General features: G+C 37.8%; 1 protein-coding gene across 1 annotated transcript in view; it reads right to left on the bottom strand.

The window, feature by feature from the left end:
• LOC126425256 (collagenase-like) overlaps positions 1 to 13,047 on the bottom strand; it is a 210,483-nt gene that overhangs the window by 98,159 nt on the left and 99,277 nt on the right. The window contains exon 4 of the mRNA XM_050088227.1: positions 6,024 to 6,122. Within this exon, the coding sequence (XP_049944184.1) occupies positions 6,024 to 6,122 (99 nt within the window). The remainder of the gene's footprint in view (positions 1 to 6,023; positions 6,123 to 13,047) is intronic.

Genomic DNA, 13,047 nt, shown 5'->3' with positions numbered 1-13,047 from the left:
ACCGACTGTATGTGTCTCAAATACTCTGCTTTCAAAGCCTTCATTTTACACATTAACCATATTGCCCCAATACACATTATTCTTACAGCTGTTAACATGAATAGACGCTTCCTTGGCAAACTTGACCAATGGCGTCTGGTTTCTATCACTCTAAGAGCTGACCAGGTTCCCTTATCCCACTACATTTGACTGAAAGCAGTCCCCTCTGACACCATCCTCACCTCAACCAACCACCTAAGATGAATGTCACCAATGCATTTGGAAGTGATCATATTCCCATCCTTTTCTCAATAGCTTACACAACATTCAAAAACACAAGGGCGTACCACAATGTCACACAAGTTTACTGCAATACCAACACCATCTATACCCACATTGAAGGCCACAAAATTACTCTGAAAAAACCAAATTACGTAACTCACATGAGACACCCTTCACTGCCTCTGTCCTCATGACATGTCTCAAGCCACAAGTCAACCAAACACCAAGATAGCAATCCCATGTACTAACTATTCATTTAAAGCACCATAGCAGACTATTACTGCAACTATTACCAGGACATATCTAAATCTACACTTACATGGTGGGGGTCCCAAACACTAGAGGAATATTCTACAATAGGTCACTCTGTGTTCTCTTTGTGGCCTCCCTTATACTCTTTAATACACTTCCAGCAACCTGAAGTGAACCATTCACCTTCCCTATCAAACTTATGAGGGCGTTCCATGCTACATTGGTTTGCACAGTTATTCCCAAACATTTAATCGAAATGACTGTGTCAAGTAGGACACAACTAACAGTGCATTCCAGATTTACAGGATAGTTTTCCCCAGCTATCTGTATTACCTTATATTTTTCTAAATTTAGAGCAAGTTGCTCATCACACAATTAGAAAGTCATCCTATATCCTCCAACTATTATTCGATGATACTTTCCCATATAGTACAACATCATCAGCGAAAAGTCGCTTCTGACCAACCTATCGGTCGTCGTTTATGCATACAAAGTACCTTGGAACATGTTTTCACATTTGGAGAAACATTAGTTTTCTGGAGTAATTTTTGTATTTTTTGAAAAGGCCTGCAGCACCTAATGAATGGCAACATGTAAAAATACATGACAATTATAGATCTTATAGATTTTTACTGTCATCCAAGGACAATTTCTTCATTATTTTCTTACTATGCACAGAGGGGCAAGACAGTACCGCATCGGTTACTGTTCAAAATAAGTTCTCTCATGCGTTATAATCCTAATTATTTCTAATTTGTTGCCCATCACCAGTGCAATGCAAAATGATGCTAAGTGACTGTTCCTTGTACACTTGGTGGTGAAATCATAATTTACTTAACATATCAGTTATCTTTCATTGCACACAAAATACTTAGAACAACATTTTAATTTTGCTCATAAATTTCTGATCTATTTGGTAGCAAATGTGTTAAATGCATTTAATTGTATATGTATGAATCTCATGTACACAGTCAGTTCTCAGATTTGCTTAAGCACCAAACGACTCCATCGTTAACTGGAATATGGAAAGATAAACAGTTCATATTGACATAAGAGACATGGGAAATGACATCTCACTAGTCCCTCATACTTGAAATATGATAAATCTAATTCTATTGATTACAGCACATATCAGAGCGATTCTTCTAATGAAAACATCGCAGACTATATAACTACCAGAACATAGGTAACTAAATGCACAGGAAGAACTGTTTTTAATTAATAAGGAAGTAATTAAAAGCCACACTGTATCATTAAATATCTGAGATACCATAAGGAAGATTTTTAAGAGATATTGTAACCTGTATGTACAAAACTAATGAGATTGTATCAGTAAACTGCTTTTACACCTTCATATTCCATGCAGTAATTAGTCATTTTCGTATATTAATATGCATCATGTTGTAATCTTATTTAAAATCAGTTAGGGACAACAAAAGACTTGGAACATAAACTGAATAGAATGGATAGTTTCTTGGAAAAAGGTAACAGAATTAACTGAATTAAATCTGTTTATAATGAGGACTGCTGCCAATCTAAAAATAGCAGCAACAGCATTTCTGAAAATAAGAATTTTATTAACATTGAGTGTGAAATTCAGTGTAAGGAGGTCTTTATTGAAGACATTAGTCAAGAATGTTGCCCTCTGTGGAAGTGAAACATCGAAGAAAAATATCTGTGACAAGAATACAATGCAAGTGTAAGGATGAAGTCCATTTTTTACCACCTTCCATGGGCAACTGAGAAGGTGACAGTTCATTTTACTACCTTTCATGGGGTTTTCCTCCACGAGACGATTCGAATAATATGTCACACGCCATGCTTTTGGAGTAGCAGACTTAATTTGCGTATCACACGATAATGAAAGTGTACATGGCTGCTTGGAATACGATACCAAATAATCCCTTGCCCCATTCGCATGTACATATATTTTGGTAGCAATTCAGACATGGAACCAAGAGGAGGTGATGAGCTGTGATGCAGCTATTTCTTTAAAAGCCTTTTTTTCAGATACTGTGTCACAGGATAGGGATGGGTCATACATATAACGCCCGTGAGGGACGCACCAAGGGCCTCGACAGAGCTGCAAAGCTTGTTTCGCCACAGGGAGTCTACAGTGTGTTTACTGCCTCAGGTGTCCAAAGGGAGAGGAAACTGCGCAGTTCCGACTAATTGGATGGGCTGCAATTTCGGATGCAAAGAACGGAATACGTAATTAAAACGGCAAGTGGCACTCACGTGAGCAGTACATGATCTCTACGCATACAAATGAATCTCGTAGAACGCTCTATAATTGGCGGAACAGTCTAAAACTTTCGAGTGGGGGGAGATCGCCCTATTTTCGTCAATTCTTTATGAAAGTGGAGTTACCAGGTATGACAATTGACAGTTTTTTTAGTTAATCATATGGGTAGGGACCCCTCCATCGGGCAGGCCGTTTGCTGGATGCCGGTCTTTCAATTTGACGCCACTTTGGCAACCTGCAGTCGGTGAGGATGATAGGATGATGATGAGGACAGCATAGCACCCAGTCCCTCAGTGGAGAAAATTCCCCAACCCAGCCAGGAATCGAACCCGGGCACAGAGGATTAACAATCTGTCATGCTGACCATTCAGCTACCGGGGGCAGACAGCACAATTGACAGTAATGTTTTGAGGGTGGCAGAAATAATTCCTCTACATAGCAGTTTGGTCGGCAGACTCCAATTTTGGAGCGTGGCATTACTGTCCACAGCCAGCAGAGAGGTGGCTCAATACATGCAATTTGCAGACAGGAAAGTACTCTCTCTCTGTCTCTCCAGAATGTTGTGTTGATACACAGAGTGCTTTATTCCGTGGTCACTTTGATCACAATGGATTCTAAATGGATCAGCAATAAATAAGCTGAGAGTCTCGAATGTTCTCAAAGTGGAGACAGATGGAAGAGTCATGTCAGTTAATATGTTCTTGCGAGGCAAGGGCGTCACTGTGCGCATCGCCTCACCAACCTGGCTATTGTACGCGGCCATTGTAGACAGACTGGGGACGAATAGTGTTCTGCTTCACTGAAAAACCCGGTAAGAATATGTGACTGACACTTCAGTCAAGAGTATGCAGTTTAATAGGTTGACAGGCAGTGCAGAGTACGTATAGTTATCTGGCCTCCCACACGCTCAATGACACACTGGGAGGCAAAGGTCAATTATGTGTTGCTTTTGCACAGGATGCACATTACATATGATGTTGTCACAAGGGTGCCTCTTCATCCAGTTCCATGTTTGGACTACTACACTAAGCCCTCCTTGATGGTGCATTCAGCCAGGCAACAAAGTAATGCTGAATTTCATTTAGGAATGATTTAGGAATGGTTGACTGGCTATGTTAACTAATGTTCTTTAAGCATAATATATTTCAGAATACATTTCTGCAGAGTTTTCCCCTTTTCTTACTTGTTTGCTTTATCTAGAACTATCTGACGCTTGTATCAAGACTGACATGTCCTTTTTTAAATTTATTTACCAGTAAACGTTTTCTATACTGTATCATTTTCTAAACAACATGATAATAAAAACAATATAACAATACATGGCAATGGATTGTTTTCCTAGAAATAGGCTTCCTACTCTCATTATATTAAAGAACTAGATAGATAAACTCTTTCAGGAATCCACAGATTACCATTCTTCTGATGTCTACCTAATTCCACAATTCGTGCTCCCCACCTGGCAGAGCCCGAACACAAACACTTCTAGACACACTTGTTGCTGTTCTTACTATTTTTGCGTGGCTAGTGGTGGGGAGCAGACTGTAAGAATCGCTGAAATAGTGAAGAAGATTTTGAAATGTGGTGCTACAGAAAAATTCTGGAGATTAGGTGGGCAGATTCGATTAAAGAGGAGTCATGGAATCGACTAGGGAAGAAAAGGCATTTGTGAAATAACTTGATTAAGAGGAGGGGTCAGTGATAGCAAACGTTTTGATGCAGTGAGGAATTGTGATTCTGTTAATGAAAGATAGGTTTAGGAGTCACAAGTGCATAAAAGTTGTAGTGAAATACCGTAACTTGGTTACTGTAAGCAGTTTCAAATAGGCATGGGTTGCAGTAATTATGCAGTGATTGGTAGGCTTACACAGGATACAGTGGCTTGGAGGGCTCTATGAAACCAATATTCGGAACAGAGATCACCACAAAGCTGTCTTGTAAATTCAAGTCAGTTAAATTTCTGTAAACAGTGGTCGAAACGAATAAAAGTGTTATTGTGTAATATTTTCCTCTGTTGCGCCTAATTTGCGTTTCAATCTGCTTCTCAGACTAAGATAATGTCATCCTAACTGGCTTGTCAGTCGTGACTGATGTTTGTAGACACTGCTAACACGAAATAATTGGAAGTGGTAGTTACTGCCAAGCTCTCAAAGGAACTAGATGCGTGTGCCTGTAGATACTTGTTCTTCAATATTTTCAGACTGATAATGTGTCAGGCATGTCGGGTTGTTATGAAAATGTGATTATTTTATTTCCATCAAACAGGCTCTTTGGACATTTCGTTATAAAAGTTTGGACGTGTAGAGGGGAGTGAGATCATAATATTTTGAATGGGATCCCACGTCTGGAAACGTACCTTTTCTGTTCTACGTTTCAGAGTTACTTGTCCTGGTTGCAGTGGGGTACAAAAGATGAAATGTAGTCTACTACATCAGACAGTCACCTGATGTGGAGTTGTACGCAAAGCTTAATTTATAAAATTCTTGTAGAGACAGAGGAAGATCTCCTAGCACAAGTTCTGGCCTCTGCACTAGAATCTGAAGAGACACCGGGTGGGATGCTGAGTGTGTACAGGTATGTGCTTCAGAGGTAGAATGTCTGTAACAACGTTGGTGGTCGCCACATCAGTCTGTAGTTGTAATGAGTGAGTAGTGTTCTGTACATACAGATGCTGGATTCCTTTTTGTTCTGGAATGTGATGTGTGTTAATACAAATAAAAGTGTTTAAGTGATAAATGAATATTTCGTTTATGTTTCCTTTCAAACTGTTGCCTAATAATGATACTGCGTTAGGCCCAATTCAGTTCTTCAAGATGAAGTGGATAGTTAAATATCTGAGTTGAAACCATCGTAGAATGGAAACGGTATGTTTCCAGACATGGGTTCCTATTCAAAACACGATGTACTCACTCCCCTATACAAGTCAAAGAAGGCTGTAACGGGAATTTCCAAACACCCTGCATATGAAAGTGAAACGAGCAATATTTCCTTTCACTAGTTATGTAATATTTGCTAAACTATCAATTCCATAAAAAGTGTACTTGAGAGTAGTCAACACTGGATTACGCTACTGATTGAAATGTGAATGTCTTTCTTAATATACAGATGGTCATTACTGAATTACAGCTATATTTCGTGCGTAAATAATAATAAATGCCCAACAATGCCATACTTTCCACTAAATGGCAAGATATGCGATAGGTCCTAAATGACAGAAACAAACTTAATTCAGTACTCCATCACAAATGAAACTAAGTCGGCAACTTACCGTCACCTGTTTTTCCCCAGCCGCTGAGCAAGGCAGTTTTTCCTACGAAGGTTTCATTGACCTCGCTGAAGGAAGGTAACGTCATCAGCGCAATGAAACCTTCAGGACAAAATGTTAAATTATTTATACTGACAACATTTATGTTTGGATTCTCTAAATCTAGAAAGCAATACTACCTAACAAAGGACATAGACTGAAATAACACACCTTTGCAATCCTCATGTTAGCTTGACATTAAGTCCTGACCAGCATAATATGAGGTGGTAACAAAGGTTACCAGTACAATAGTGGCACGCCTTGAAAGCAGTCACCAACTCTTCCGTGAAAGTGTCCATTATTACTAAGTGATGAATATTGGACTATGCTACATCCACCTATGTACTGTCTCCTGTCAGGTCACACTTTCATCTGACGTGTGGTTATGTATTCCTTTTTCTCTTCCCTTTCATCGCCTTAGTGGTATAGGAAGATGAATTAAGTCGAAGATAACAATCTATTGATATATAGTCAACTCGGATTTAGGAGACGTCGTTATCGAGAAATAGAGTTAGCTCTATACACAGACGAAGTGTTGAGTGCTATCGACAAGGGATTTCAAATTAATGCGTATTTCTAGACATACAGGCGGCTTTTGACACCATGCTTCACAAGCGGCTTGTAATCAAACTGCGTGCTTATGAAATGTCTCAGTTATGCGACTGAATTAGTGATTTCTTGTGAGAGAGGTCACAGTTCGTAGTAACTGAAGGAAAGTCATCGAGATATCACAAGGTGATTTCTGGCATTTACCAAGGTCGTGGAGGGGCTGTCTAAGTTTGTTTCCAGATAATATTGTTGTTCATCGTCTAGTAAAATCAAAAGATCGAAACAAATTGCAAAACGATTACAGATGATAGCTGTTGTATTTGTTCCTGTCTTCAGTCCAACGACTGATTTGACGCAGCTCTCCATGCTATTTTATCCTCTGCAAACTTCTTCACCTCCAAGTACCTACTGCGACCTACATACTTCGGAATCTGCTTAGTTTATTCATCTCTTGGCCTCCCTCTACGATTTTTACCCTCCACGCTGCCTTCCAATACGAAATTGGTGATCCCTTGATGCCTCAGAACATGTCCTACCAACCGATCCCTTCTTCTAGTCAAGTTGTACCACAAATTCCTCTTCTTCCCAGTTCTATTCAGTACCTCTTCATTAGTTATGTGAGCTACCCTTTAATATTTAGCATTCTTTCAAAAGCTTCTATTCTCTTCTTGTCTAAACTATTTACCGTCCATGTCTCAATTCCATACATGGCTACATTCAATACAAATACTTTCAGAAAACCGAGCGAGGTGGCGCAGTGGTTAGCACACTGGACTCGCATTCGGGAGGACGACGGTTCAATCCCGTCTCCGGCCATCCTGATTTAGGTTTTCCGTGATTTTCCTAAATCGTTTCAGGCAAATGCCGGGATGGTTCCTTTGAAAGGGCACGGCCGATTTCCTTCCAAATCCTTCCCTAACCCGAGATTGCGCTCCGTCTCTAATGACCTCGTTGTCGACGGGACGTTAAACACTAACCACCACCACCATACTTTCAGAAAGGACTTCCTGATACTTAAATCTATTGTCGATGTTAACAAATTTCTCCTCTTCAGAAACCCTTTCCTTGCCATTGCCAGTCTACATTTTATATCCTCTCTACTTCGACCATCATCAGTTACTTTCCACCTCAAATAGCAAAACTCATGTACTACCTTACGTGTCTCATTTCCTAATCTAAATCCTTCAGCATCATCTGATTTAATTCGACTACATTCCATTATTCCCGTTTTCCTTTTGTTGGTGTTCATCTTATATCCTCCTTCCAAGGCACTGTCCATTCCGTTCAACTGCGCTTCCCGGTCCTTTACTGTCTCTGAGAGAATTACAATGTCATTGGCATCCCTCAAAGTTTTTATTTCTTCTCCGTGGCTGGCCGCTGTGGCCGAGCGGTTCTAGGCGCTTCAAGTCCGGAACAGCGCTGCTGCTACAGTCGCAGGTTCGAATCCTGCCTCGGACATGGATGTGTGTCTAGGGGACTGATGACCTCAGAGCCATTTGAACCAATTTCTTCTCTGTGGATTTTAATTAATATTCCAAATTTTTCTTTTGTTTTCTTTAATGCTTGCTCAATATATGGATTAAATAACACCGGGATAGGCTACAACCCTGTCTCACTCCCTTCCTAACCACTGCTTCCCTTTCATGCCCCTCGACTCTTACAACTGCCATCTGGTTTCTGTACAAATTGTTAGTGCCTTTCGCTCCCTGTATTTCACCCCTGCCGCCTTCAGAATTTGAAAAAGAGTATTCTATTCAAGATTGTCAAAGCTTTCTCTAAGTCTACAAATGCTAGAAACGTAGGTTTCCCTTTCCATAATCTATCCTCTAAGGTACGTAGTAGGTTCAGTGTTGCCTCACGTGTTCCAGCATTTCTATGGAATCCAAACTGAGCTTCCCTGAGTTCGGCTTCTACCAGTTTCTCTCTTTGTGTGTAAAGAACTAGCGTTAGTATTTTGCAGGCGTGACTTATTAAACTGATAGTTTTCACACCTGTTACCACCTGCTTTCTATGGGATTTGAATTATCATATTCTTCTTGAAGTCTGAGAGTATTTCACCTGTCTCATATATCTTTCTCAGCCGATGGTAGAATTGTGTCATGGCTGATTCTCACAAGGCTATCTGTAGTTCTAATGGAATGTTGTCTACTCCTGGGGCTACAATAATGCCTTCACTCTGCTGTTCATAGTAGCTTGTGTGTATTTATAAACAATCCATGACCTTCGGCAGTTTAAATGATATGACACGATTTATTTCTTCCTAAAATCGAGGACCTCATTCCTTCCTTCCCTAAAATAAATCGTATTAAGTATGTGTTTGGTCGTACTTTTATTAGATGCTGATGTACTTGATTTTACGTTTTTTAAAGAGCTATAGGTTCTTAGTAAGACTTCTCATCGATTGCATTTTAGTCTTATGGTCCATTTTCTTCTGGAAATGGAAAAAACGACATTACTTGATGACAATACACACATTATCAGGTTGAATACATTTTACATACTTATAATGTGCATCTAGACATTACGTTACCCTAGTGTTTTAAAACAAAGACAACATAGTTACATGAAAAACTTTATTGGCAACAGCCATAGCAAATGTTTGAGCTACTTTTCGACACAGTCAGCAAAAGAACTGAGACATTCGTCATATTGTGAGATCAAATTATGTGTTCCTGTGTTGTAGATGTCTGCTGCCTGTGAATGGAACCAGCATGCGATAGTCGTCGTCAAAACGCTGGTACAGGAATTTCCTCAGGTTCAAGAAAAGATAGAAGTTGCTGGAAGCACGATCAGAACTGTATACTGGATGACCAGACAGCTCCCAGCCGAACTTCTGCACAACAGTTGCTGTGCGCCGAGCCTTACGGGGCTGAGCACAACACTCGCAGTAAGCTTTCCAGTCCTTTTGTTCTGAATGGCACGTCGCAGTTTCCGCATTTTTCTTTTAGTAATGGTCAGCGTTCAGTGTGTCGATTCTGGGCAGATAGTCATTGAGCCGAATGCCCTTACTGTCCCAGAAAACCGTGAACATTAGTTTCTGCACTAACAGTTGGAATCTCCTCCTGACTGGGAATCTGCAGAGATGCCAATGCATTGACTGTTGGTTGGTTTCCAGGGGCAAGTGACATACCCACATTTCATCGCTTGTGACGAACCTATTGAGGAACTTGTAGCCGTCATCATGATAGCACTACAGAAAGCTCAGTGCTGCTCCAAAGTGATTCATTTTGTAAGTAGTAAGTGGGTACATTCAGAGCACTAGGGGATTATTTAATGGTCAAACCCGCCCCATCCAACAAAAATAAATACAAAAATTAAATCAGGAAATCATATTTGAAATTGAAAAGGTGAACAAGTTGCTCAAACTTAGTTTTCGATAAATATTATGATGTTTTTCTTTAGTATACTCAGTAGTAGTAAGTGGGTAAGGTAAGTGCACTAAGGGATTATTTAATGGTCAGACCTACTCCACCCACAAAAATAAATGGAAAACTTAAATCAATAACAACTAACTCACATAATGAACTCCAAATTGTGAAATTCAATATTATTTTTTAGTTCTTTCCATTCCTTTATATTTTAGTTTAATATTACCATCTTCAGAAATCTAATGTCACAGCTAGTTATTATTTTATTAAACCTGTCTGGCAAAATAATTTTAAATTTATTATCAAGCTCAGTACAAGTTTTCTCCCTGTATCTAGTTTTTAAATATTTACAGTCTGTAATGTAATACAATATATTTACTTCTAGCTCACTAATCTTTTTAAAAAAATTAGAATACTTGCTTCTTCAGTAGAGCATCCATTTATATGGAATAATTCTATGCTTAGAATCGACATTATTTATCTTAACATACATGGTTATGTAGGCAATTGTACCTTTCGGAATTTTATCATTAAAATGGCAACTAATTTCATTTTAGCATTCTGTATGGCTAACATATTCATTCTCCCACATAATTTTCAAAAAAACTGAAGGGATTTACAGTAACGTTATCATTCAGTCAAGTAACGCTCTTCAAATTTAGGGAACCATCACATGCCTTTAATAAGCATTTAGTGGTTATAGATTCCACATTTCTTGACAAAAAACAGCGTTTCATCCATTCCTTATTTAGATGTTTGGTAATTTAACTTGACTGAATAAAGAAGAATGAATTAACTGATTATTTTCTGTGTTATTCTGAAATATAACAAAACTACAATGAGGCATATCATAGTGTGAGGAATTACAATAATTATTAATTTCATGTTCAAAATTTCTTGTTCCCTCTACTCTGGCTATTTCAACTGTTTGTGACTCAAAGACAGAAACTGGAATTTTTGGAATTTTTAGTCTTCCTTCTTCTAGCTCTAGTGAATATTCTGGTTCATATTTTGCGACATGAGCACGGATTTTCATAGATTCTACTATGATTTTACTTTATTTTTTAAGTGAACTTTCAATATTTCAATTCCAGCATCGTTTCAGCCCATCTTTGAATAGCATTCTATGAATAGCATCTCCAGCACTTGAACTCCAAGTAAAAATTACTGTTAACTCCCTTCTCAAGTTACTTCTAAATAATCACTCATAAATCTGCCAAACTAATCTAGTGGAAAAAGTACTTCATTGTTTATACTTTTTGTCTTATGAATGATATGACTCTCCCTAGTTAATTGAAGAGCTACAGTCGAAGTCAATCACATGAGCACAGACGAAGAAATGAATGGATGCTACATTCTAGACCAAATATTTTTCATTTCTTTATGGTGATGTACTTTAACAGCTTTGACACATTGTTATCAATACATTTTTTATTCGATTTTGTATCATATGATGGAAAATTAGTACCATCAGCTGCAATAATACTAAAGCTCATGTAAACTGATAATTCCAATATTTTTATTAATCTCTGTGTTCTTGTGGTGGGGATTGAGATTATTTTTAGTCTTCTCATTCATTGGGAATGGGTAAAACTGATAAGTCTCGATTTTGTACATGATTTAATAAGGATCAAATTTATTAAGACATTTCTAAAATTACTGTTACATAAGCACCATTAAAGTCAATAAAATTATCACTTTCATCAATTACAGTAATTTGTAAATCTTGAATAAGCTAAAAAAATGGAACATGTAGAGAATAATTTGGTATACCAAACGCTGTATATGGTTGATTGAAGAAATGATGCCGGCCGGAGTCGCCAAGCGGTTAAAGGCGCTACAGTATGGAACCGCACGACCGCTACGGTCGCAGGTTCGAATCCTGCCTTGGGCATGGATGTGTGTGATGCCCTTAGGTTAGTTAGGTTTAAGTAGAGTAGTTCTAAGTTCTAGGGGACTTATGACCACAGCAGTTGAGTCCCATAGTGCTCAGAGCCATTTTGAAGAAATGATATTTGTTTCTATGAGTAAGTGTGCAGGTTGAGTGCACTAGGAGATAATTTAATAAGCAAACCCAATGCACCCAGAAAATAAATCTAAAAATTAAAAGAATGAAAATGAAAATAAAAAATTATTCAAACAATCAGCTGTAGATCGTGGAATTCGATATCATGATTTTAATTATCCCAGTGCCTTTATACTTTAGTTTAATATTACTTGCCTCAAAAAACTGAAAGTCCCAGTTAGTTTTTATTTTATTAAACCTGTCTGGCAAAATAATTTTAAATTTACTACCAAGCCCCATACAAATTTTCTCTTCTTTTTAAACATTCACACCTTGTAATCTAATACAATTTACTTCTAGATCACAAATATTCTTAAAGAAATTAGAGTTCCTTGTATTATTTAGCTTCTTCAGTAGTGTACCCATAGAACAAAAAATATTAATATTGAAAATTGTCACTCAAATTTCTATGCTGTCTATCATATGTTAAATTTCTCTTGCCATGCATGACTGTGTTAACAACTATATATTTCGGAATTTTATCATTAAAAGTAGCAACTAATTTCATTACAGTTTTTTGTATGGCTAGCATATTCATTCTTCTAGACATATTTATAAAAAAAGAGGGCAATTTGCAATAAAACTGAAGGAATTTACATTGACATCGTCATTCAATTGAGTGACACTCTTAAAATCGAGGAAAGCATCATATGCTCTCAGATAATTATTTGGTGGATCAAGATTTCATAATTCTTGAGGATTCACTTCATTTCTTCCCTTTTTTACATAAATATTTTGTAATTTAGCATGACTGAAACTGTTAGGTGATTACTTTTTCGATCAGTTTGGAAAACAACGAAAATAAGGCATATCATATACTGCAGAATTATTATAATTAGTAAAATCTAGTTCAAAATTTCTTTTTCCCTCTAATCTGGCTATGTCAACTGTTTGTGATTTAAAGAAATGTGAATATTCTGGTTCATACCTTACAACAGGAACACGAATTTCCATAAATTTCACTACATTTTACCTTCTTTTGGTTAGTATATCTTTTATTGCAATT

This window comes from Schistocerca serialis, chromosome 10 (genome assembly GCF_023864345.2).
Source record: "Schistocerca serialis cubense isolate TAMUIC-IGC-003099 chromosome 10, iqSchSeri2.2, whole genome shotgun sequence".
In the NCBI taxonomy this organism is placed as follows: Eukaryota; Metazoa; Arthropoda; class Insecta; order Orthoptera; family Acrididae; genus Schistocerca; species Schistocerca serialis.
This window is presented reverse-complemented; position numbering and strand designations above follow the sequence as displayed.